At 37.5% G+C, this 27,372-nt stretch overlaps 1 protein-coding gene across 1 annotated transcript in view; it reads right to left on the bottom strand.

Moving 5' to 3' along the window:
* ADGRV1 (adhesion G protein-coupled receptor V1) overlaps positions 1-27,372 on the bottom strand; it is a 566,041-nt gene that overhangs the window by 342,297 nt on the left and 196,372 nt on the right. The window contains 7 exon segments of the mRNA XM_017886717.1: positions 6,576-6,818; positions 13,157-13,328; positions 14,213-14,330; positions 18,283-19,388; positions 21,583-21,718; positions 24,179-24,353; positions 26,830-26,973. Of these exon segments, the coding sequence (XP_017742206.1) occupies positions 6,576-6,818; positions 13,157-13,328; positions 14,213-14,330; positions 18,283-19,388; positions 21,583-21,718; positions 24,179-24,353; positions 26,830-26,973 (2,094 nt within the window).

A 27,372-nucleotide genomic window follows, 5' to 3' on the forward strand; every position in this document is an offset into this window, starting at 1 on the left:
GCACTTGAAAAATAGTGTGCCATTTCCACCTGGGACCCATGGTTTTCCATGAGAAATCTCCTGTCATTCCTATTGCTTTTGCCCTAAAGATAAGGTACCTTTCTTTCTCAGTTCTTTCAATATTTTCTTGCCTTTAATTTTATTAGTTAGATTATGATATATGTTATGCAGTGGTCACCATGGGCCTTGGGTGAGAACCCCAGTGCTGTGCTGGCTTCAGGTCTGATCTTGCACAATCCCAGTGGTAGTGACCACAAGAGTTCTTGAATCAACCCTCTGGCAGCTCCAGGAAGTTCAGCACAGACAGAGAGGCTCCTTTTGTTTAGGAGAAAGTAAGGAAAGAGAACAAGAGTCTTTGCCTGGTAATCCAGGGAATTTTCCCAGATCTTATCCAAGACCACCAATGCAGTACTTCTAGGAGTCTGCAAGAGCAACAGCATTAGTGGACTTGGGGTGCCACCTAATGCAGATATGGCTGCAATAACCAAAAATTTAGATCACAGCACCCAAGTCTCTTCAAATATCTGGAAAAACTTTCCAAGAAGGATGGGTAAAAATAAGCCCAGACTGTGAAGACTACAATAAATGCATAATTTTTCACTGCCCAGATATTGACAAATATCCACTAGCATCAAAACCAAAACCATCCAGGAAAAGATGACCTCGCAAAACAACTGAAGAAGACACAGAATGCAGATATTTCATGTTCATGGATTGGAAGAATCAAGAAAGAAAGGAAAGAAAGAAAGAGACAGAGAGAGAAAGAAAGAGAGAGAGAGAAAAAAAAGAAAGAAAGAAGGAAGGAAGGAAGGAAGGAAGGAAGGAGGGAAGGAAGGAAGGAAGGAAGGAGAAAGAAAGAAGGGAGGGAGGGAGGGAAGGAAGGAAAGGGAGTCAGAGGAAATAAAAGAAAAAAGAATGAAAAACAATGAAACATGCATACAAGATCTATAAATATCATTCAAAGGCCAAATCCAAGAGGTATTGGCCTTAAAGAGGACGTAAAGAGAGAGATAGAAGTAGAAAGTTTATTCAAAGAGTTAATAATAAGGAACTTCCCAAACATAGAGAAAGATATCAGTATTCAAGTACAACAAGGTTACAGAATACCAAGCAGATTTAACCCAAGAAAGGCTACCTCAAGGCATTTAATAATCAAACTCCCAAAGGTCAAGGATTAAAAAAAAAAAGAATCCTAAAAGCAGCAAGTAAAAGGAAACAAATAACATAGAATGGAGCTCCAATACATCTGGTAGCAAACTTTTCAGTGGAAACCTTACAGGCCAGGGGAGTGTAGCATGATATATTTAGTAAGTGCTGAAGAAACTTTTATCCCAGCGTAGTATATCAAGTGAAAATATCCTCCAGACATGAAGGAGAAAGACTTTCCCAGACAAACAAAGCTGAGAGATTTTATCAACACCAGTCCTATCCTACAAGAAATGCTAATGAAAGTTCTTCGACTTAAAAGAAAAAGATGTTAATAAGCAATAAGAAATCATCTGAATGTACAAAACTCATGGTTAATAGCAAGGACACAGAAAATTACAGAATATTATAACACTGTAATTTTTGTGTGTAAGCTACTCATTTCTTGAGTAGAAAGACTAAACAATGAACGGATAAAAATAATAACTACAACAACTTTTCTAGACATAGACAGTATAAGATGATACAACTAGAAACAACAAAAAGTTAAAAAGTGGGGTACAAAGTTAAGGTGTCAAATTTTATCAGTTTTCTCTTTGCTTGTTAGTTCACTTGTATGTTTATGGAATCAGTAATAAGATGTCATCATTTTAAAATAATGACAATTACTTTAAATGGCAATTATTTTAATGGCAATTAGACAAGAGAATGATATAAAGGCCATACAAATTGGAAAGGAAGAAGTCAAATTATCCTTGTTTGCAGATGATATGACCTTGTATTTGGAAAAAACTAGATTTCAACAACAACAAAAAAAATAGAATTGATACACAAATTTAGTAAAGTTGCAGTATTTAAAATCAACACACAAACATCAGTAGCATTTCTATATGCCAACAGTGAACCATATGGAAAAAAAAAAAAAAAAAGTCCTATTTACAATAGCCACATAAAATAAAATACCTGAGAATAAACTTAGCTAAACAAGTGAAAGATCGCTAAAATGAAAACTATAAAACTGGGTAGGCATGGTGGCTCATGCCTATAATTCCAGCATTTTGGATGGCTGAAGTTGGTGGATTGCTTGAGCCCACGAGTTTGAGACCAGCCTGAGTATTATGGTAAAATCCCATTTCTACAAAAACTAGCCAGGTGTGGTGGTGTGCACTTGTAGTCACGGCTACTTGAGAGGCTGAGGTGGGAGCATTGCTTGAGCCTAGGAGGTTGAGGATGTAGTAAGCCATGATCACACCACAGCACTCCAGCCTGGGCAGAAGATCAAGATCCTATCTCAAAAACAAAAAATATCTATGAGAAACATTGATGCAAGCAATTGAAGAAGACACAAAAATGCAGATATTTCATGTTCATGGATTGCAAGAATCAGTATTGTAAACATGTTCACACTACTCAAAGCAACCTACAGATTCAACACAATCCCTATCAAAATGCCAATGACATTCTTCATAGAAATAGGAAAAATAGTCTTAAATGGAGAAACAAAAGACTCAGAATAGCCAAAGCTATCCTGAGCAAAAATAACAAAACTGGAGAAATCACATTACCTGATTTCAAATTATATTAGAGAGCGATAGTAACCCAAACAGCATGGTACTGGCATAAAAGCAGACATATAGACCAATGGAACAGAATGGAACAGAACCCAGAAACAAATCCGTACTTCTATAGTGAACTCATTTTCCACAAAGGTGACAAGAACATACATTGGAAAAAGGGCAGTCTCTTCAATAAATGGTTCCGGGAAATCTGGATATCCATATGCAGAGGAATGAAACTAGATCCCAATCTCTCACCATATACAAAAAGTCAAATCAAAATAAAAATGGATTAAAGACTTAAATTTAAGATCTCAAACTATGAAACTACTACAAGAAAACATTGGAGGAAACTCTCTAGGACATTGGACTGGCAGACTTTTTTGAGTAATACCCCACAACCAAAGCAAAACTGGACAAATGGAATCACATCAAATTAAAAAGTTTCTGCACAACCAACGAAACAATCAACAAAGTGAAGCAACAACCCAAGGAATGGGAGAAAATATCTGCAAAGTACCCATCTGACAAGAGATTAATAACTAGAATATATAAGGAGCTCAAGAAACTCTATAAGTAAAAATGTAATAATCCAATTTAAAAATGGACAAAAGATCTGAATAGACATTTCTCAAAAGACATACAAATGGCAAATAGGTATAAGAAAAGGTGCTCAACATCACTGATCATGAGAGAAATTCAAATCAAAACTGCAATGAGATATAATCTCACCCCAGTTAAATGGCTTTTATGCAAAAGAAAGGCAATAATGAATGCCAGTGAGAAGGTGGAGAAAATGGAACCCTCATACACTGCTGGTAGGAATGTAAATTAGTACAACCACTGTGGAGAAGTTTGGAGATTCCTGAAAAAACTAAAAATAGAGCTACCATGTAATCCAGTAATTCCACTCCTAGGTATATACCCAAAAGAAAGGAAATACTAGGGATACACCCAAAAGAAAAGGAAGTGTATCGAAGAGATACCTGCACTCTCATGTTTGTTGCAACACTATTCACCACAGTCAAGATTTGGAAGCAACTGAAGTGTTCATCAACAGATGAATGGATATTGAAAATGTGGTACATATACACAATGCAGTACTATTAAGCCATTAAAAAGAATGAGATCCTGTAATTTGCAACATGGATGGAACTACAGGTTATTATGTTAAGTGAAATAAGCCACGCAGAGAAACACAAACATTACAAGTTCTCACTTATGTGTGGGAGCTACAAATTGAAACAATTGAACTCATGAAGATGGGGAGTAGAATGATGGTTACCAAAGGCTGAGAAGGGTGGTGGCGGTGGGGTGGAGGGGGTTGAGGGAAGTTAGAATGGTCATTGAGTACAAAAAATAGTCAGATAGAATGAATAAAATATAGTATTTGATAGCACAACAGGATGACTATCGTTAACAATAATTTATTGTACATTTTAAAATAACTAGAAAAGTATAATTGAATTGTCTGTAACAAAAACAAAGGATAAGTGCTTGAGGTGATGGATACCCCATTTATCCTGATGTGATTATTATGCATTGTATGCCTGTAACAAAATATCTCATGAATCCTATTAATATATACACCTACTATGTACCTACAAAAATTAAAAATTAAAAAAAACTGGTATTAACGCATTGCCACAAACATTCTCTACTAAGCCCATAATCTCAAGGTAGTATGTTTATGGGTCAGGGTCAGAATAGGGTGTGTGTGTGTGTGTGTGTGTGTGTGTATGTATGTATGTATATATGTGTGTGTATATATGTATATATGTGTATATGTGTGTATGTATATATATATATAGAGAGAGATTTGTTATAAGATAAGAAATTAGCTCATGCAGTTACAGAGGCTGAGAAGACTCAAGATCATCTGCAGGATGATTTCACAGGCTGGAGACCAAAGTCAGTGGTTACAGTTCAAACCTTATGGCCTGAGAATTAGGAGAACCAATGGTGTAGTTCCAGTGCAAAGGCGAGCAGGCTTGAGACCCAGGAAAAGCCAATGTTCCATTTTGAGTCCAAAGACTGAAAAAGCCACTATTCCAGTTCAAAGCCTATCAGATAGGAAAAATTATCTCTTACTTAAGGAAGGGCCAGGCTTTTTGCTCTATTCAGGACTTCGACTGATTAAATGAGGCTCACCCACATTACAAAGTCAATCTGCTTTACTCAGTCTACTGATTTACATGCCAATCTCATTCCAAAATATAACCCTCACAGAAACACTCAGAATAATGTTTGACCAGATATATGGGCACTCTGTGGTCCAGTCAAGTTGACATACAAATTAACCATTATGGTAGGGAAAACTGGAAATTCCTAAAAATATATTGTTCCATAAATAAGTGCCCTTTATGATTTATACACTAGTGACAGCATGCATTTTGCAAAGAATCACTCATAAAGAATCTAGAAAAGATATAAATATATATGATAGAGATGCTGGCCTTCAGATTCTTCTTTTGGCAACTTCAATTTCCCTCTCATCTGACTGAGCACATAAACTCGCTTAAGATGTGCCTCAAATCTCTTTTATCATCTGATTTTTCATCTCCAGTCCCCTTTCTTCCATTCTACAAAGTAGTAAGTTATGACAATACACTTTTTATGGGAGAAGAGGAAGAATGAAACAGACTTTATCTATAGATTGTCTTCTATCTTAAATACTCCAATAAAAAATACTCAAGTCTTCCTACTGTAAATGAGCATACTTCTCTTTGTGCTATTTAGAAAAGACTTTATTTCTAGGGTCTCATATAATAGAGAGTTTTCTTTTTGTTTGCTGAGCTGTGGACTCTGTCATAAAGATAACTTTTACTGCCTGGCAAACTTCCAGAACAGCTTAATATCCACAGCTTGAGGCCTATTCTCTCATCTTGACTCATGCAACTGCTACAACATACTGGCCACATATATGTTCTCTTTTATGTACAGAATGTCCTGTTTGTTTGAGTCACCCAATGGTGACACAACCAAGCAGGTACTAAAGGGAACTTTTAATGAAACTGTGAAATCTTAAGGCCCAAGGAGTCATCTGGTTTGGAATCTTAAAACATGAGAAATAGAAGAGCTGTCCAGAATGGTAGTTTTCAAATAGTGGGTTTCCTGAAGTTACATAAAGTAAGGGGAACAAAGAGAGGACTAAGGTGGGTCAGCTATGACAAAGAGAGGACTAAGGTGGGTCAGCTATGATCCTAACAATCATGCTTCAAGCAGAGTAGAGACACATTTTTGCTTTACTATATTAGAGTTTCACTGCTAAAACAAAAGCAAAAAATAAAGCTGAAAGGTATATGGTATTGTTGGGGCCAAGCCCATGGTCTGGTGACTTAGTGTTATGCAGCATTGATCTTCTGAGTCCCCAGATAGCCTCCCTGTCTTTTATCCAACCTAAGAGGATGGATGTGAAAAAAGTGGCAGCGAGGCTTTGTGAACACATGAATTTGAAGAAGTGTAAAGATCAGCTAGTACTGGAGGTTCTGAAAAAGAAAATTTTCAACTGTTTTGGATACAAAACATAATAAGATCCTTACTTTCTGCTTCGGGCCTTACACAGTTACATTCTGAAGAAATTTTAACTCCTTAGAGATTTTATAAAACAGATTTATGTAAGATATAGTTTGCACTGTATAACCAATCTTGTCAAAAGATAGAAAAAATACAAGTCTGTCATTTTAAAACATGATCTGATACTGATGAGTGAAAAACTGAGCTGTTTCAAGGATAAAGCTTAATGTAATGAACAAAAAGTGAATTATGATGTTATCCTCAGAAAATAATGTATCAATTATTCCCTGTGTCATTACTCTAGCTGTAGTTAAAGAAGAAAACCATAACGTATATGAGTATATATTCCATGCTTACCTGGGTACTAAAGTTAACAGACATCATTAGTCCTGTCCCAGAATCTCTGGCCACCTGCAGACTGATTAAAGTGGCCTTCTTGTGAGCCACTGCCAGCCGAGAACCCACAGAAAAATACACGAGGCTTTGAGATTCATCACTTTGTAAGATTTTAATCTGTGCAAATCTGGCGCTGTTGTTTATTGCTGCTCCAGCAGTAGCTTCATATAGTTCCACAAAAAAATACACTTCAACCTGTGGTATCTGACAATGAGAAAAAGGAAAAAAAAAAGAACTATTACTAATACATTTCTATCTGTAGATAGTTCTGATATTTAAAAATTGTATGATTCATACACATTATTAGAGAAATAAATATATAAATCTAGAGATATATTCTGTAAATTATGGAATTAAATTCTTAGATTATCATGACATCTATTTTTTAGTCTTTCTTTAAAAATACATTTACTTTCTCTGGGCGAGTTTCTTACTAGAAAATCAATGTCAGGAAATAACCTATGTATACTATGATCAGCAAAAAAATAAATTAAATGTATTCATACCACAAAACACTATAAAGTAGTTAAAAGGAATAAACTAATTCAATATTTTTTAACACAGACACATCTCAAAATAATGACAAGTGAAAATATCAAGCTGTATAATGATATGTATAGCATGATACCATAAAGGTAAAGTTAAAACTACACAAAGCTTAGTATATTTTATTAATAGATACATATTTATGTAAAGTTTTCTTTTTTAACTACCACACCCTGACTGTAGTTGCTCTGGGTGGAGGGTTTGGGTAGGGGACAGGGCAGGGAGTGGAGTTGGAGAATATTACTGGGGAGAGGGAAAAAATGGATTTTCAATTTTGTAAGGTTTTCTTTTTCTTTTTTTTTAAAAGTGTTTTAAATAAATATAGTCAAATATTTATAATAGTCAATTCTGAAATTTTATGTATTTTTCAAAATTTCCCAAAATTCAGTATATAGTCTAAATGTAGTCTGCTGGTTATAGTTTGCTAATGTTTCACCTTGGTTCCTTCTTAAGTCTCCAATAATTTATTTTCTAAAGTCTGAATTCAATTTTATAACATACTGGCAATCACTTGTTTTTACTAATGATTCACTCTTAACAAAATCATCCACAAATCTTAGCAATATTGTTACCTTCCTGGCATAACTCAAAGGAGCTAAGCTGATGCCTTTATAACTGCAGTGACATTGTCTAATTTGATATAATGTATCATTTTTACCTACCAGCAATTGCCATTATGTTTTGTGATCATTTTAATGATAATTATTACATAATGAAATGATACAACGAATGCTTCAGAATTATCCAAGTGTTTATATAAGTTATATCTTAGTCACAGCATAAATCAACTTAATCTTTTGTTTTCTGAAGAAATATTTAGTTTTTTTCTATGGCACATATCATTCTTTACTGTTGCTGATCAACTGTCAGTCAATATTGAAATATGGAAATCATCATACTATTTCCACTTTTGAGAAACTACATTTGGCAAATACAATAAACTAAAGCACTATCAAAGTATAGTAACTATATTCAAGATCTAGTATGACCAAGTGAGCTTGAATTCAAAGTAGTTTCTTTTAACCAAGGATTTCAGTATATTACTTTCCAACAGAGACTTTTATTTATTTTCTAGTAAAATATTCCTTTTTCATTGTGATGATGATTAGAACATTACGTACAGTCACCTACAAACAAAATAATGTTACAATCTAAGTAAAGAATCATCTGAAATTGAACAGTGTACAGATGGGTGCCTACATTAGACTAATAACATAAAGAGTCTTCCAGTCTTAGAAATAAACCATCTATTGAAACAACATTTCTGAAGTCTCATGAGATATCAAGACTCACAGATCATATGTGAACCTCCCCAGACTCCTAAAAATGACAGAGACCTCATAAGAGCCCATTCCATGTGTAATTCCCAGCAGGTTCTTTTCCTGGTTAGGTCAGAACCGTCCCAGGACAATCTTTTGCCCTAACTAGTATAAGATGATTTTTCCAAGGACCAGAACTGTTCAGCAATAGAAAAACCAAAGTTAACAATGAAACAATACTTTACTTAAATATTTTGGAAATATTTGCAACAAATATTTAAACACTGGATTTAAACAGACTTTGTGGTTATGAGCATGCTTCCTAAGTTAATTGTTACCTTACACATTTTGCTAATACAGAATCATAAGATAAATCATCAGGAAAAGGGGAAATGGACTGAAATTCAAGAGATGAGTTATAATCGTGGCCCAGTAATTGAATTGGGAAAGTTACTTAAATTCTTAATAATTCGAAAGTGAAAGTACTGAAAAACTGCGGAGATGATAATCTGAGACAGGACAGAGTCAAAAAACTTTGAGTACCACTAGACTGGATTGAGGTAAGGGACACTGCCATTAATGAGTGGTGTTGTGGGCAGCAAGCCACCCAGGTGCCAAGGCAAGGGACCGAGGGCACAAGCTGTGCCAGTACAATAAAGAAAATACATAAAATAATAGTAGTACTAGAAATAGATTATAGATATGATGATATATGAGTATTATTAATCATCAGTTTGTAGCATTACTCTTTAATCCAATATTATAATAATCTTTGCTCTACAATTATAACCTAGGAAAAGCCAGAGCATACAAAGACAGGAACTGAAGGGGCATGGTGAGAAGTGACCAGAAGACAAGAGTGTGAGCCCTCTGTCACGCCTGGACAGGGCCACTAGAGGGCTCCTTGGTCTAGCAGTAACACTAGCACCTAGGAAGGCAACTGTTAATTAGCTGACCTTGGTCTAGCAGTAGCATCAGTGCCTAGGGAAGGCACCCGTTACTTAGCAGACTGGGAAAGGGAGTCTCCCTTTCCCTGGGGGTGTTAGAGAAGACTCTTCTCCATCACCTCTTGTGGAAGACCTGACATCAGTCAGGCCCACCCACAGCCATCCAGAGGCCTAATTGTCTCCCTGTGATGCTGTGCTTCAACAGTCACGCTCCTGTTTCACTTTCATGTTCCACTCTGTACACCTGGCTCCACCCTCTAAATAGCAGTAGCAAAATTAGTGAAAGTGTTAAAGTCTTTGAGCTTTCTGAAAAGAGCATGCAAGAAATAATGATGTAAGCTGTCCTCTCTCTCTCTCCACCTCGGCTACCTAACAGGGAAGGGCCCCCTGTCTGGTGGACACGTGACTCACGTGACCTTATCAATCATTGGAGATGACTCACACTCCTTACCCTGCTCCTTTTGCCTTGTATCCAATAAATAACAGCGCAGCCAGGCATTCGGGGCTACTACCGGTCTCCACGTCTTGGTGGTAGTGGTCTGCCGGGCCCAGCTGTCTTTTCTTCTATCTCTTTGTCTTGTGTCTTTATTTCTATGATCTCTTGTCTCCGCACATGAGGAGAAAAACCCACAGACCCTGTAGGGCTGGTCCCTACATGGTGTAATTCTGTGGATGCATTTGTTGTGTCTGCAGTATCTGTAACTCTTGTATCACTTGTGTTGATGTAGTTATTACTCAAGTCACTGCATTCCCTTGGGCTCCATCTCCATCCATTCTGAATAATCACAATACTCACCATCTCTTATGAAGGGCCAACTCTGCCGAGAGTTGTGCTAAGAACTTCTCATTCATTATTTTCTTTATTTGCCTCACAGCCATATTATTAACCCCATTAAACCTGGGAGGCTCAGGAAGGCTGAGCAACCTGTCCAATGTCACCCAGCTAATTGGTAGAAGAGTTAAGATTTGAACCAAAGTCTTCCATTATTAGAACCCTAGCTCTTATACTGACTCCAGTGACTCCAAGAGTAAGTTCAGTGTAGCTGATGTCTTTCCTTTGACAAAAAATGAAGAAGATGGTGTTTAGGTCAAAAGTTTAGCAATAATTGGGGGGCTCTACTAGGATGTCCAAATAATTTCTCAAAGCCCACTACAGAAGAATATTGTCACAGAACATGTGTTGTTTATATCATTAGGTTTCAGTTTATATGACATAAAAATAATTTGAACTGGATGAGTAATAAGTTCCCTTCTACTCAAAAAAGGTAAAATGTTAACATGTACAGCAAAAGTACTTTTTAAAAAATATTTTTTCATTTTCATGAGAACATAATCATCTTCCATCTTCTCTCTTTTCAAATTTCCTCTTAATGAAACTAGAATGTATATTAACCTTGCTTGTACCTTGCCTTTTAACAGGTGAAAAGATAATGAGGGAAAAAAGTCTTGAAAATTAGCTGCTTCTCAAAATGTAGAAGAAAACTCTATGATTTGAGTATCATATGTGAAAGAGAAAGAAGAGGTGTAATTTTTTTCTCTTACCTAACTGAAACTATTTGATGATGGGCTTAGCAGCATTTCTCTAGTTAGGAAAACAAATATATACAGATAGCACCCCATGTATTGCATACAACATTCTCTTACCCCTTAATTATATATTCTTCTGCAAGGAGGGCAAGCTCCGAGGAAGCAGTCTTCCCTAACCCCACCTATACTTTAACTTTCCTATTTCTCTTTATTCAGCTTCCCCAAGCCCACTCCTGATGGCTTTTCTCATCTCTCTTCTTAGAATTACAAGGTTAACATCTACTGTATGAGACAGATGTTTAAAGTCTAGTGAGATCTTATCAGTATTCTAATTCACCAAAATCTATTCGAGATAAAATGCACAATATAATTTTTAGTAATTCATGTACGCAAAACATATTTATGGAGGACATAAAACCACATTCTAATTTTTGAACAGCTAACAGTTTTATAGTCTATATAAACTATGCATAAGTTGTAACACTGCATATAACTGATAACTAACATAAGAAACGTACAGATAATGTTTTGTAAATTTAGCGAATCAACAACTCCAACTAGAGGTTTCATGGGAGGCACCATGGAGAAAGTGGTACTTTGATTAAGAGAAAGCTATAGTTAAGAAATATGGAGGCTGGGCATGGTGACTCATGCCTGCAGTCCCAGCACTTTGGGAGGCCAAGGTGGGTGGATCGCTTGAGGCTAGAAGCTTGAGACCAGCCAGGCCAACAGGGTGAATCCCCGCCTCTACTAAAAATACAAAAATTAGCTGGGCAAGGTGGTGTGCACCTATAATCCCAGCTACTCAGGAGGCTGAGGCATGAGAATCGCTTGAACTCAGGAGGTGGAAGTTTCAGTGAGCCAAGATTGCAGCACTGCACTGCAGCCTGGGCCACAGAGCGAGGCTCTGTCTCAAAAAAGAAAATAACAAAAAGAAATCTGGGGTTGAAAGGGTTGATGGAAGCATAAAAATATTTGGAAGAAATGCATGAAGAAGGGTTTAAATGTTTTCAAGTAGAATACAGTAAGTCTTCACTTAACCATGACAGGTTCTTGGAAACAGCAACTTTAAAGGAAAGGACATACACTGTGCAGTAGGAACTCAACTGTTGTTTATATCAATTAGTCTATGGTAAAACTGGTTTCATTATACAGCACATTGTTTCACATAAAGTTGCAGTTTCCAAGAGCCTATTGAGTATGTGAACTGAGGACATACTATATGATCAAATGCCTTGAGGACTGAAATTTCAGTTCCTCATTGTCAGTGTGACAGAAAGTTTTAGTAACTGATGATAACTCAAGAAAAGCAAAAAACAATGATGTGATATGTTGAACTACGAAAAAAAGAGTGGGGATTCAACACCTTAAGGAAAATATGTTTTCTAGCACTACTACCACCAGAGTGGCCACAAGAGCAACACATTTGCCTGCATCAACTTCCCTGCATAGCTCTAGTACATACATATAGATCTCTAAAATCTTTCTGATCAAAGAAATCAAGTCCTTTGACACTAGTTAACTGGCTGTCTTACATTAGGGAAAAAATCAAGCAGCTCTAGAATGCTTGTTATTGCTATAAAGCAAGTATGCTTCCAGATATTTTTAAAGTAATACTGAAAAGACAAAAGACCAGCTTAATAAGACTATCAGTGGCCATGCCATGACTATTTGAATACCCAAAAGAAAATCACTTAGTAAGTAATAAAAATTATTTGAATTTGAATTTATAGTGATACTGAAAGAAGAAATGTTATCATTATATAAAAGAGATAGCATGCAAGATAAATATGATTCTAACAGTATATACTTAATATTTTATTAATTTTAGTAGAGTTAGTATATCAAGATACGTCTTTTATTAAGCATGTGGTCATTTATTAAGCAATGATAAACATTGTTTTCTTTGTACGTAAGTAGGAAGGGGTTAATAAAAAGAATTGTGAAGAAGACATTTATTTCGAGAAAAGGAAAGAACTGTACCAAGAATACAAATAAAAGAAGTGAAATCTACATGGTTGTTATTTTAGAATATGGCAAGAAACAAAAAAATACAGAAATGACAAGTTTATTTACAAAATTCATAATGTAATCAAGTCTGTCTAAAGTTTGTTGTCAGCAAAGAGATTTAGACATTATGGCTAAGAAAGACACAAAGAATCTCCATATTAACAATGTATAAGTTTCAATAGTGGTTTTAAAATGATTAATTCTAAAGAAATATAATTAGAAGTTGACACTAGTGTGTGTCTTCATTTCTTACCTTCTCTGGTTTGAGTTCAATGCTGATAAAGCATTTTGTTTGACCCGTTGTACAGGTTGTGGTCCCTGACACAGACCGAAGTTCCTCCATCAGGTTTACCCCATCCTTCTGGAGCACGACGACTGTTTTGTTAAGTGTGACTCGCCAAAAGACCTTGACATCTTCAAAGGCCCTGTGAGCAAGAAACCCACCCAATGCTTTAACAAAGGGTGTCATCCCCATGTCTAATAGAGTTTATTATCACTGTGCCAAATGGTACCTCTTCATCCAAAGTATAACACTTACTTTACCATTGATGATGCTGAAAATGACCAATTTTCCTCACTACAAATGAGAGAATTAAATTAAGCCTCAGGGCTTATGTGGTTTTCTTTGACTACATTCCATTTGATAATGAATAAGTATCCTGATACTCTGTATAAGGAATGTAAAAACAAATAATATTTTTCTATTATGTCCAAAAAATGTGAAAATGAGAATTACAGGGAGTTCTTAAAGGCAAGTAAATGTTTCTCATTTCTCTTTTAAAAAGAATTTTTCTAAAGAAACAACACTTCCACTCATAATGGTTGTTTCTGCAAAATAGGGCAAAGGGAGACTTACATTCTCACAGATTATTTAGGCCCAAAATGGAAAATGTAATATATACACATGTGCATGTGTGCATGCCAAGCACATGTATGTGATTAGTATCCAAAGCTGCTACTATACAGTTTTAAGTTGCAAACAAAATTTTGGTACTCCAAGTTTTCCTTACAGGAAAATGGTATGTATGTAGAGTGAGCAGATAACAGGCAGTAAGATGAAGTGATGACCTACATAGTCTGATATTTGTACAATACTTCATGAAGTATAAAACACTCAAGGTAACCCTAAGTTATGATCATAAACGAAGTATCATAATCACAGATTAAGAACTAGAGCATCTGAAGACATGCCAAATTCCACACTACTTCCTTCTATCTTACCCTGCCTCTACCATTGTATGAATTGAACTTAGATTTATACAGACACACAGAATGTTATGTCTTCCATATACTATATATATATACTTACCTGTTTGGCTGTCTTGTGACAATAAGGTGCAATCTTCTCATATCAGCTCCTTCCCTGAGTTCTAGTCCATTCTGGGACTCCTCACTGAATCCTATGATGCCATTGTGAAGGTCACTCCCTGAAAAAAGAATGGAGGGCTATAATATATTCAAGAATTATTTAAAAGACCTCCCATGCTCCACTAATCGTGCCAGCTCACATGGTTTAAAAGTGAGAAATTCACAGGTGGTGAGGGGAGCTAGAGTTGTTAAAATATCTTTATTAAAAATAAACTAAACTATGATAACATCAAGGTGGCTGTTTGGGAATAGAAGAAAAGAAGAAATAAATCATCAAATCCCACTCTTTCACCTGACACACATATTCATTTTTCTATTAAGATCCTACTTTACATTTGACAGTACTTGAAATTTTAGATATTTACCTGTTTTAAGACTATATATCCCCCACAGAATGTAAGCCCTACTCGAGCAACAACTTTTATTCACTACTGTATCCCCAGCTCCGAGAACAGAACTGAGCATATAGTAAGTGTTGAATAAATATTTGTCAAATAAATGAACTCTGCTCAACGGATTTACTTTCACATAAGAGGTTTGACTAAAAGATCATCTATGCTACCCATTAAGCTATTTGCCCCAGAACAAAACAGAAATATTAAGGAACTCCTGAGCATCTCTCGGTATCAGAAACTTTCCTAAGCAACACTTGAGGTTACAGGTACCATTATACTTAAAAAAATGTTCAAACTGGAACAAAACTAGGGCCCATACTATACAGAAATCATCACTTCAAATTCTAGGCAGCACCTAAGCCAGCTTCTCAGACTAGAGAAATACCAGTGCACAGCTCTGACTGCTTTCTATTTCTCCATGACCCAGTTTTGCATTGATCCTAGAAGCAATGATCCTAAAGCAATCAGCCTGAAAAACAATGTGTATTAGTTCATTTTTATTTTGCTATAAAGATGCTAGCTGAGACTAGGTAATTTATAAACAAAAGAGGTTTGATTCACAGTTCTGCATGTCTTGGGAGGCCTCAGCAAACTTACAATCATGGTGGAAGGGGAAGCAAAGCACGTCATATATGGTGGCAGGAGAGAGAGAGCAAGGGGAAGTGCTACTTTTAAACCATCAGATCTCATGAGAACTCACTCACTGTCACAAGAATAGCATGGGGAAACTGCCCCATGATCCAATCATGTCCCACCAGGTCCCACCCTCGACACATGGGGATTTGGGGGATTACAACTGGAGATAAGAATTGAGTGGGGACACAGAGCCAAACCATATTATCATGTGTACCCATCACCCTGAAACCTGATTCCTGGCATTCTAAGTAGACAGAATTTCTAAAGTTAGGGAGTAGGTTGAGTTAAGGAAACAGAAAACCACCGAACTGTCCTGATAGGGAAGAACTAGTAGGCATCAGCCTCTGGACCATTTCCCTGGTCCTAAAGTAAATGTGGAGCCCCTTTATTAGGGACATGCAAATGATGGGTTACATTTGTCCTAGGATCTCATGTGTGTTTTGTTTCAGACTGTCAATCCTCATCCTCACCAATTAATCACTACAATCACTTCATAGCCTGGTATCAGAATCTGACATTGCCTTTTTATCTTTGGCAGCAATTGTTTTCTTGTCACCTTAAGTGAGGATTTGGGCTCTTCAAGTAGATTACAAGACTATCACAGCAGAACCCTCATTTCCTTTTCCAAGGCAATAGCAACTAGCATGATTCTAATGAAAATAACACTTCCCTTGTCACATTTACAATAACAAATTTGATTTCAGATTTCTAGTAAGATGATTCCAGACTGATAATATGCCAATGATCGAAATCAAAACTAAATAAACTATTTTTTTCCCTGACTTACTCAGAAAGTTTGCTCTAAAATCTAAATATGAAAAGATTATAAAGATGGGTGGATGCAGCAAAATTAATTATCCAGTTAAGTGAGAAATATTATTAAGAAAAAAATGCCAAGTAGGGAAAAGATGAGGGCAACATTTGCAAGTAAAGGAACTTAAGGGATTATGACCACACGAATGTGCCTGGTGGTGTAGTCAGGCCAATTACATCACATGACGTTAGTGGTAGCTATGGTAGGGTGTCAGTCATTTGCAACAGGTGTGTGACGAGTGTGCCTTATGTAGGGAAGGTAAATATCACAGAATCTCACAGAGCTCAGCTGACTCACCATTTGCCTGGTGAGTTAAAACTAAGCTCAGAGCTGATGAAGGGATAGGCACTGGTAGGCTATATTATTATCTCATAAAACAGGGAAGCACTTCCATTCCAGTTGGCACCTAACTTCTGTCCTGAGCCCCCAAAGAACCCACTGCCACTTTCTTAACCAGGACTACAAGACCTCCTCGTGATCCAGTAATTAATGGAGTATCGCTTAGAACAGCAAAGAACCTCCAGAAGCCATTTTAATGGGCCTGGCCGATGCCAAACTAATTGTTAAATGTTTTAACTATCAGCCTTGGTCATATTCAAATAACTGTAATAAAATATCTGTGTCATAGAATGAGAAGGAGGATGCTGACGGCCAAACTAATTTTAATAGAAATATATAGGTGGTATTAAGCCAATTTGAATCAAAATCAGTAAATAACTTGTAGAACAGAATAAGAATTTACAATACACTACATAAACTGTAGAAATAGGAATAAATCATACTAACTGATGTAAATTTGTAGGTTAACATAAATGAGATAATGCTGAGCATATGAAAGGAAGTTAAAAGACTGCAAAATTATGACTGAATTAAAACTGAGTGACTAAAACAAAATATGAACTCCAGGAAGCATCAAATCTCAAAAACATGTTTTGAGGTCTATTGCACAGAATGGTGAATACAGTTAATACAGAGTACTGTACGTTTCCAAGTTTCTAAGACAGTAAATTTGAAATATTCTCACTACAAAAAATGTTTGAGATAATGTACATGCAACTAGCTTGATTAAATTATTCTACACTGCATTTATAAATCATAACATCATTCCTTGTACCCTTTAAATATGTATAATTACAAGTTGTCACTTTACAATAAAACATAAAAATGAAAGAAGAAAAGAATCATGACATAGCCTGTCACTAATTCATATAAGGTATTGACATGCTGATGTATTTCATTTGAAGAAATACAGTATGATTGCAGGCCGGGTGCAGGGACTCACACCTGTAATCTCAGCACTTTGGTAGGCTGAGGCGGGTGGATCACGAGGTCAGGAGTTCAAGACAAGCTGGCCAACATAAGGAAACCCTGTCTCTACTAAAACTACAAAAAAATTAGCCAGGGGTGGTGGCAGGTGCCTGTAATCCCAGCTACTCGGGAGGCTGAGGCAGAGAATTGCTTGAACCCAGGAGGCAGAGGTTGCAGTGAGCTGTGATCGTGCCACTGCACTCCAGCCTGGGCAACAGAGCAAGACTCCATCTCAAAAAACAAACAAACAAACAAACAAAAAAAAACAAGAAAAAAAATACAGGATGATTTCAGAGGTAAACTGCAAACTGTCACGAAAAGATTGCATAAGATACCTGAGAAACAAAAAATTAAATTTTTAAGCTATTGTAACATATATATGCAATAGTATGATGGCTATATCAACTACATTGGGTCAAAAGCAAAACAAAAGGCAATAGTTTAAATCTATTTGGTAACAGAAAAAAAAAAAAATTCCTGCCAATGAGATCTTTGACTTTAGGATGGGTTACTGAAAGTGGCTGGTAAATTTAGAATGAAGTTTCAAAACAGGATAGGCAATCACGTGTTTAGATGATTAAATTAAATGCTCTTTATATTGTGAAAGTATGGATTTATAGATTGTACTACTGGCTCTGATCTCAGTGACATTTACAGTACATTAAATTACAGGGCCCTCAGAACAGCACATCATGAGTTCATGTCATGGGTCCATGCTACAGAAAAACAACACTTTAATGCATTCCTATGAATAACTTAAGTACTTCACCTTCTTCCATTAAATTTAAGCCGGATTCATCTTAATACAAATTATGTACCACAAAAGTAATTTTTATCTCCATCATTTCAAAGATATACCTGTAATAATAACCATGGCAAAAGCTGCAAATCCAGTGTCATCCTTCCCCTCCACAATCTGTGCTCCCCCTTGAGGGTTTGTGAGAAACACATAGAAGAATTCCTGCCCCTCAGGCTCATCGTCATCCAAAATTTGAACTGATACTTTACGTTCTCTTTCTCCATCTAGGAATATAAGGGTAAGGGTTTGTTCTTCAAAGTCTTCTTCTTCAACTGCCCACGTTAGGTTGGAAATCCCATAGATACCATGAAAGGGCAATGCATTTGGTTCCTTCTGAGCACGTCTTTCACCGAAAGTTTTAACTGTTATGCTGACATTGCCAGTAAACCCACCAGTTCTTCGGATAAGAACTTCTGCAGTGTTGAATATGCCATTCTTCATCTCCTCTTCAACATAAACAATGGATGGCCCAAGGCTGAATGTTCCATGAATGGAAACATTGGCAGTTACCGTGGCCACATCAGGCTTTTCAGACACAGCAGGTGTGCCATGAAGGGTGACAAGTTTCTCAGGGATGGCAGATACATCAGTTGCCTCAGTAACAATGGCAACCACATTGGTTGGCTGCAGAATGGTAGTCGTCTTGCTTGTGCCGAAGTATGTGGTGGATTCAGTTTCTACAGGAATGAGAGTTGTGTCAACTGTTACAGCCACAGTTGTCATGGGGAAGGAAACATCCATTCCTGCCAGGTCATCATTATCCAATATTGTGATCACTGCAACACTGAAATCTAGATTCAGGCGTGGGCTCCAATTAACATCAAACTTTTGTAATCCCCTAATTTCTACTGAAGTAAGGTTAATGTAAAAGAATTCTTCTATCTCAGAAAGCTGATCATTAATAATGGTTATTTCAAAATCAACCTCAGTTTGGAATTTTTGAAAAAACAGTTCCCCATTCTGAACAGGCTCAAAATCTTCCAGTGGCTTGGCGCTTCCTGCAGTGGTCTGATAAGAAACTTTAATAAGATCGCTGTGGAACCCAAATAGTCTTTGTACATGTAATCTGATCATCTGTGTATCTTCTGACACTATGATATTTCTTGAGCTACTGGAAAATTGGAAGATGCCCATTGGTTCAATTTCAGCAACGATGAAACCTGATCTGGGAAAAAAATTAAATCAAGAAGAAATTGATTTTAAAAAATAGGAATATGACTGTAGAGATTCATCGTTCACAATTTAAAATGCTGCTCGTGAGGGCAGCAACTTAACAATGAAGTGCCATTTCAAATTCCATCAAACCCTATTTACTGATAAGTAAGGGCACAAGAAATGTAAGAACTGGAGCTGCAAAAGCAGGGACAGGACCTAACAAGTCTGAGCAAAATGAAAAGCTCATAGGTCTCTGTTGTATTTCGCCATCATCCCAGAGCAATTGTCTGAGGGATCTGAAAATAGGCTCTCTCTTAGGATCAGTGCAAGGGGAACAATATTACTACAATGTTCTGGACCTCTGCCAGCTTTCTTATCTACCAGATAGAAATAGTTACTGGCACTAGAAGCAAAATCCTTGCTTCCTTCAGCTGCCAGTAATGGGACTATCCTCTCATGCAAATGTAGCTAAAACTTTGTGTGTGAAGTAGGATAGACACCCATGATAGAATAATTTATCCTCAGTTTTTTCCTATAGTTTTTTGTTGTGAGTTAACAGCTATATCAGAGGTTACAACTGGTGGCCTCTTGGCCTAATTCTGTCTACAGGTATAATTTCTTTTGCTAACAGGTTTTTGGTTTTAATATAAATTTAAATGTCTTTAGGGAGGATTCTTCAGATCCCATCACTCTCTCTTGTCAAGCAGCTAGCACTCACTACATAAAACAGTGGTTAATACCTCAGACAGAGGCCATTCAGCCTGGGTTGAAATCATGACCCCAACATGTATAAACTGTGTGCTTCTGGGTTATTGCATAATCTATCTATGACTTTTGTCATCTATAAAATGGGACAAATAATAGAATCTACTTCGTAAGGCTGCTGGGGAGAGTAAAGAGAGAGACAGAGAGAGTACGTGTGTGCATGTGTGTGTTTGTGTATGTGTATGATTTATGCCTGGCCTAGAGTAAGCACTATAAGATTTATGCCTGGCCTAGGGTAAGTACTGTAATACTACTTGTTGTTGTTGTTTTTGAGACAGAGTCTCACTCACTCTGTTGCCCAGGCTGGAGTGCTGTGGCGCGATCTCAGTTCATTGCAACCTCTGCCTCCTGGGCTCCTGAAGCGAATCTCCTGCCTCAGCCTCCCAAGTAGCTGGGACTACACGCACTCGCCATCACACCTGGCAGATGTTTTGTGTTTTAAGTACAGATGGGGTTTCGCCATGTTGGCCAGTCTGGTCTTCAATTCCTAATCTCAGGTGATTGGCCTGCCCTGGCCTCCCAAAGTGCTGGGATTACAGGCGTGAGCCACCACAACTGGTCAAGCACTATAATACTGTTAATAACTATTGTTGCTGTTAAAGCATTTGAATTTGTAACTCTAAAACATGTTTTAAAATGACGAACATTTTAAAAATGGCATATGTATAATTTAAAGTCATATCTGATTTCCCCAATGGAGATCTCCCACACATAAACATGTATACAAACATACTTGAATATGCTCTAGTTTTCATACCCCCAAATTTTCTTTATTTTACAAGTAAACTGAAGAACGGAAAGATGAAGTAACTTTCTCAAAGTCACACAGTGAGTAAGTGGCAAAGCCAGGATTAAATCCCTAAGTCTGAATAACAGGTCTGCCCTCTACTGCTCTGATTGAGTCTATCCCAGAAATAAGGAAAGTAAGTTGCTTTTGGCTGGTATGTATTTATCTGCAAATATACTGTATTTGCAAAAAGAGTGACTACAGATACATAGTAAAATTCAATAAAATTAAATTAAAGTCAAAGGGTCACTGGTCCAAACAGGTAATATTTATCACCCCACTGTGATGTTTTATTCTTACTTAATCTTATTCTTACTCTTAATCACTTGGGGCAATCAGGTGTTTTCAGCTTCTCAGAAGAGAGCTTCCTTTAACAAGACGAGAACTGCCATCATGGCTCTTATCAGAGATGGTACCCCAGTCCCCATTCTCAAGATGGAGCATGAGGAACTCTCTTTAAGGCAAGCAGTGGGTGGCGGGGCTCCTGAGAGCTGCCTCCCTCTCCGGCATGCACGTCATGTGACGCTCTACACTAAAACTATGTTTGCGTTTCCTTCAAGGAGAATAATCCTTGTGCCTTTTTCTGTTTTGATGGATGAATTCCAGATTATTCCTCAGAGAATTTCTTGGGTGAGAATTAGGTTGGTCTTACCGGAGTTGAGCTCCGCCAGGAGCGCTGCTCTGCACTCCTGATAGATGAAGAACAAAAGCTTCTGGCCGACCAGGGCTGGGAAACGTCCACAGGAAAACTCCTTTCCTTTGTTCACCGTGGGAAAATGAAAGGCTCCCTGAAGGAAAACATGAAAAGGAAAGTAGGGTATTAGTTCTTATCTTAAACTGGGATTTGACTTTTAAAACTGTAGTAATATATTTTCTTATCCAAAATTCGATTATAGTTTACAAAAGGTAAAACATTTTTATAAAGGGATAGGGGAGAGGTAAACTTACAGGAGACCACACAAATCTTGCTGTCAGTCCCTGTTTACTTTTCTCCTTTATATCTTTTTCTTTCCTGGCTCAATGACAAAATCCAATAGTGAAAAGAGACTGGTGTTAGGCAGGTTTTAATATAGATTTAGTGTCAGGCTTTGGTTTAAATTCTGGCCCCAGAATATTTTTAGAATACATATTGAAGTAGATTGGGGTGAAATATCATAATCTATGTATTTTACTTTAAAATGCTTCAGAAAAAATGTCACAAATATGGCTGACTGTAACAACTATTAAATCCAGTCAAGGCCAGGTACAGTGGCTCACACCTGTAATCCCAACACTTTGGGAGGCCAAAGAGGATGGATCTTGAGATCAGGAGTTTGAGACCAGCCTGGCCAACATGGTGAAACCCCATCTCTACAACAAATACAAAAATTAGCCGGGCATGGTGGCGCGAGCCTGTAATTCCAGCTACTCAGGAGGCTGAGGCAGGAGAATACCTTGAGCCCGGGAGGTGGATGTTGCAGTGAGCTGAGATGGCACCACTGCACTCCAGCATGGGTGATAGAGCAAGACTCTGTCTCAAAAAAAAAATTAAAATTAAAATTAAAAATAAAATAAATAAATAAATCTACTCAGTGAGTTTATGGGTGTACACTGTACTTTTCATTGTGTTTGAAAATTTATTACAAAGCCTCAAAAAAACTAAATGAACCTGTTTGAAGATACAGATCTATTATTTGGGAACTCCTGTTATTTCAGTTGAATCAAGTTAACATAAACTCACAAAAGCGTTTGAAGATTAATGTGATATGCAAGCACAAAACCGCATACACACTCATAATAAGCAATATTTCTACACATAAATCTTTTCATATGTAGCAAGTAGTTACTAACATAAAATTTTTTAAAAATCACCCTAAATTGTACGGAGCTATGCATATCACCCAAGGTGACAGAGGAGTAAGGAAGTAAAAGATAAGAGTTTCTGTAGAAAAAAAAAGGGCTAGAAAATAGAAAAGACAATCAAATATCTTTAACTTAGGGGACATGCCAAAAGGAAAACAAGAGGAGCCAATGTCTCAGACATCAGATCAGGGCACCTATCCAGGGGCTAAAGAAGCCCCAGTATCCAAGGCAGTTGTCACACTATGGTGTCTCTCAATCACGAGGCTAATTTCTCTCTGTTTTCTGGGATTGCTGTTAGGATGGAAGCTGGCATGAAAATGTCATTTTCACTGGCCTAGCCCTCACCCCCCATCTTCTACAGGACTTTAGCTTTCATTCCTTCTTATCTCTCAGTGATGCCAAGGTCTTGGGAAAATGAAAATAATTCCCTCCTCTCTGAGAGCAGGATTCATTAGGTTTCTTACTGAGTGTAAATGGTGTTTGCCTGCTGACCACAAGACCCTGTGAATCAAGGAGGGAGATCCTCAGATTCAGGGTCCACTGAAGGGTTCTTTATAAACTCTCATTATCTAAATTTGCAGTGAGCTTTCTATAACACGGTAGAGGTCAAACCATCTAACATTCGCATCTCACTAACTCTCAAAGAGCTAATGGTATAATTTAAAAAATAAAGTATCTAAAGTAACAGCTGCCCTACTGCCAGAAATAGTCAGGTAAACACGGAAATGCATACAAGGGCTGTATGCATTTTTATTTTTCTTATTACTGTATTTGCCAAATTAGATTCTTAGAACTACTTTCAACAAGCTCCTATTGTATAGACAGAGTAGTTTGCTTAGTGACCCCACTCTTTTGAGGTAAGGCATGAAGTTGTTAATTTGACTGAAAAAAGCTTCTCTCCTTTTCTCACCAAGGAACCTGCACTACTCTGATCACTTAAATATGGGAGTATTGTTATTAGAAAACTACATTCGCCGGGCGCGGTGGCTCAGCCTGTAATCCCAGCATTTGGGAGGCCAAGGCGGGTAGGATCACGAAGTCAGGAGATCAAAGCCATGTCCTGGCTACATGGTTTGAAACCCCGACTTCTTACTAAAATACAAAAAATTAAGCCCGGGGGCGTGGTGCGGGCGCCTGTTAGTTCGCAGCTAACTCGGAGGCTGAGGCGGGGAGAATGGCGTTGAACCCGGGAGCGGAGTTGCATGTTGGAGCTGAGATCCGGCCACTGCACTCCAGCCTTGGGCGGACACAGCAAGACTCCGTTCAAAAAAAAAAAAAAAAAAAAAGAAAAAAGAAAAAAGAAAACTACATTCAGTGTCCAGAATAAGAATAACCCAAGACAATTAGTGGCCAATGATATCCTTCCAATATTCTACAGGACTCATCTTAGAAAAAATACAACTCACCCAGTGTTGGGGTCATGTTGCCAACAACAATGAATTCAGGAATTTCTAACCCAGGAGCATATCCAGTGGTCCAGGCAACCGAGAGAGCGCCATATGTGCCCCTCCTAGAAATCATAACGTGGCTTGTGCCAGCACTGATGTTCATGAGTTGAAAAGCAGTGGAGTCAAATCCGACCTGAGGGAAAAATCACGCTTATTTTATTTCTCTCTAAACCTTCCTGTTTTCTGAGGAATGGGTTAAACATAAACTTTTCCTTCGTTTATATAATATATATCCTTGTCTTATATTGAATTAAAGAGAAGTGTTTAAGAAATAACATCTCAGATTTTAAAATTTATTTTACTTTATTATTTAGGTTATAGTCGATAGCTTTTTCTTTTTTAATCAAAAGGCTATCTTTTGAATGAACAACATCCAAAAAAGGTAAGCATAATTATGGTTAAATGAAAGGAAACTATTTTAAATGGCATTTAACAGGACTTGTTCATGGGTCTTTCCAGAACCTCATTTGTAGAACTAAAATTTGCCTTCTAAGGCAGAATAGTATATTTTGTCATTTATAAAATAAGCACCATATTAGGGTTCTTTTCAGCTCCGACTAAATTTTATACCTTTTTCTGAAGAGCAGAAAACTTTAGTTTTTTTAATACCCATCTTTATCACAAGCATCAAGTAAGATTTTGTTTTATGCGCAACATTCCCAGGGTATGTGATTTATAGATGAAGTAAGTTCTGAGCAATGAGGAAGAATAAAAGCAGATTCCTGGCTTCACATTTTGATTTGAACAATTCAGTTTACCTCTTTTGATCTCAATAGCTATAAATGTGGGATACCATTTAATCAAGGGTTATATTTAAAACTCACTCTCCCCTTCTTAAATTGGAATGAAGAATAATAGAAAAACGTGAGAGGGTTCCGCAGGATAACTTCTGAAGCCACAGAAGAAAAGAAACAACAACTACTTTAATTTGACTCCAGCCTAGATTCTCTGTTACAGTGAGGCTGTTCTTCTTCCTCCTCTTCTTCCTCCTTTTCTTCTTCCTCTTCTTCTTCCTTTTCCTCCTCCTCTCCCTCCTCTCCCCCCTCTCCCTCTCCCTCTCTCTCTCCCTCTCCCTCTCCTTCTTCTTCTTCTTCTTTGACAGAATGTCGCTCTGTAACCCAGGCTGGAGTGCAGTAGCATGATCTCGGCTCACTCCAACCTCTGCCTCCCGGGTTCAAATGATTCTCATACCTCAGTCTCCCCAGTAGCTGGGACTACAGACGTGTGCGACCACATGCAGCTACTTTTGTATTTTTAGTAGAGATGGGGTTTCACCATGTTGGTCAGGCTACTCTCAAACTCCTGACCTCAGGGGATTCGCCCACCTGGGCCTCCCAAATTGCTGAGATTAAAAGCATGAGCCACCATGCCCAGCCCAGTGAGGCTTCTGCTTAGCAAATGCCAAAAGCTTTGAGTGAGATCATTCTTGCTACGTGGCTAGAGGGCTGTTTTAAAATGCCCTAGCCACATCACACACACAAACACACATACACACACACACCAAACACTGATACGAGTATAGAGTATACACCAAAGACATGAATGTACCATGATGGACTCTAGCCTTGCCCTTTGGGGTGATACAGTATTGTGGCAATATGCATGGATAAGTAGTAGGAAATGTTTTACTCCAAATGAATGGTTTTGCTGAATCTTTTTTTTTTTAATAACAACCCATGAACAAAAGAAGACAACAAAATTCAAAGCATTAATAAATTCTATTTCTTCATTCACTCTTAAAGAAGAGGAGGCAAAGAAAAAAAAAAACCTCTTTCTCTCAGTTATTTTAAATGCCAGTGTATTCCATTTTAAGATAAAAAGCATTCATTCTCCTTGGAGCAGATGCTCAGGAGGGAGTAGCTGAAGAGCATCCCATAGTGGCCAGAGACTATATCTGCCCATATTCCTGCCCATTCATCTGTACAGATTCCACCTCAGCATCTTAAGACAGGCTTGCCTAAGTCACTTCAGCTCCCACCTGAAGGAGCAGGATAGAATTATATCTCACAATGGCTTCAAAAATACACATGTTACCATAGCCACAGACAATAGCCTTGCCTTTTTCTTATATTGACAGAATCCGCCTGAAAGGAAAGGAAAGCCTTCAAGTTATTCTTTGTTCTCATGAGCATTTATGAAGTGATTGGGAAATAACCTTCCCTACAACGACCTCAGACAGAAGATGCAAATACTTAGATACAACCATATCACAGGATCTGACCATCAACATTTATCTACATCAGCACAAACTCGTCCCAGTAAACCAAAGTCTGAATATTAAAGATAAACATTCACAATGGTAGTACAAGAAAAAGTCTGGCATATTAGTGCTTCATTATCATTTTAATTATTTAACATAAAATACCTCAATATTAGATACATAATATCAAGAAGAGATCTGGATATGTCTCTTTTTTTCCTACTGAATGTTGAAAATAGACTAAGTATTTTTATATAATATATTGGTTACATCTACTGTGATATTCAGAGTTATTTATATTTAAGAAAATAGTTACTCATGAGAAATGCTAGCTCTAAGAGTCTCCGTCCTTCCTGTAAAAGCTGCTCTCTAGTGGTCTGCTGAGAGAACCACACCCAGGGCCAATTACCTGAGAATTGGCAGCTTTCTCAGAGACTGGAAGGACAGCAGATTTTGCTTCCTGAAGAATTGTTGGCATTCCATAGAAATGTCCACCGACAAGCATCACAGTCACCAGTTGCAAAGTGAAATTAGAGCCCAGTGATAGGAAGACCTATAAACAAACAGTGTCAGTGATTTAGAAATAGTTTTCAGAGAAAAATGCTGTTATTTGACTTGAGCCATTAGCATACTACCTGAGGTTGCTTTAGTAGCAAACAGTTTCATCAATATAAGCACTTTCCTCCATCACAAAACAAATGATCAGTATGTAAGGTGTGAGATAAGGAGTGGAAGATGTAGACTATAAAAAACTACAAATGGGCCAGGCGTGGTGGCTCATGCCTATAATCCCAGCACTTTGGGAGGCCCAGGCGGGTGGATCACTTGAGGTCAGGAATTCAAGACCAGCGTGGCCAATATGGTGAAACCCTGTCTCTACTTAAAAATAAAAAAAATTAGCTGGGCTTGGTGGTGCAAGCTTGTGGTCCCAGCTACTTGGGAGGCTGAGGCA

Source organism: Rhinopithecus bieti, unplaced genomic scaffold (assembly GCF_001698545.2).
Source record: "Rhinopithecus bieti isolate Rb0 unplaced genomic scaffold, ASM169854v2 scaffold_15252, whole genome shotgun sequence".
NCBI lineage: Eukaryota > Metazoa > Chordata > Mammalia > Primates > Cercopithecidae > Rhinopithecus > Rhinopithecus bieti.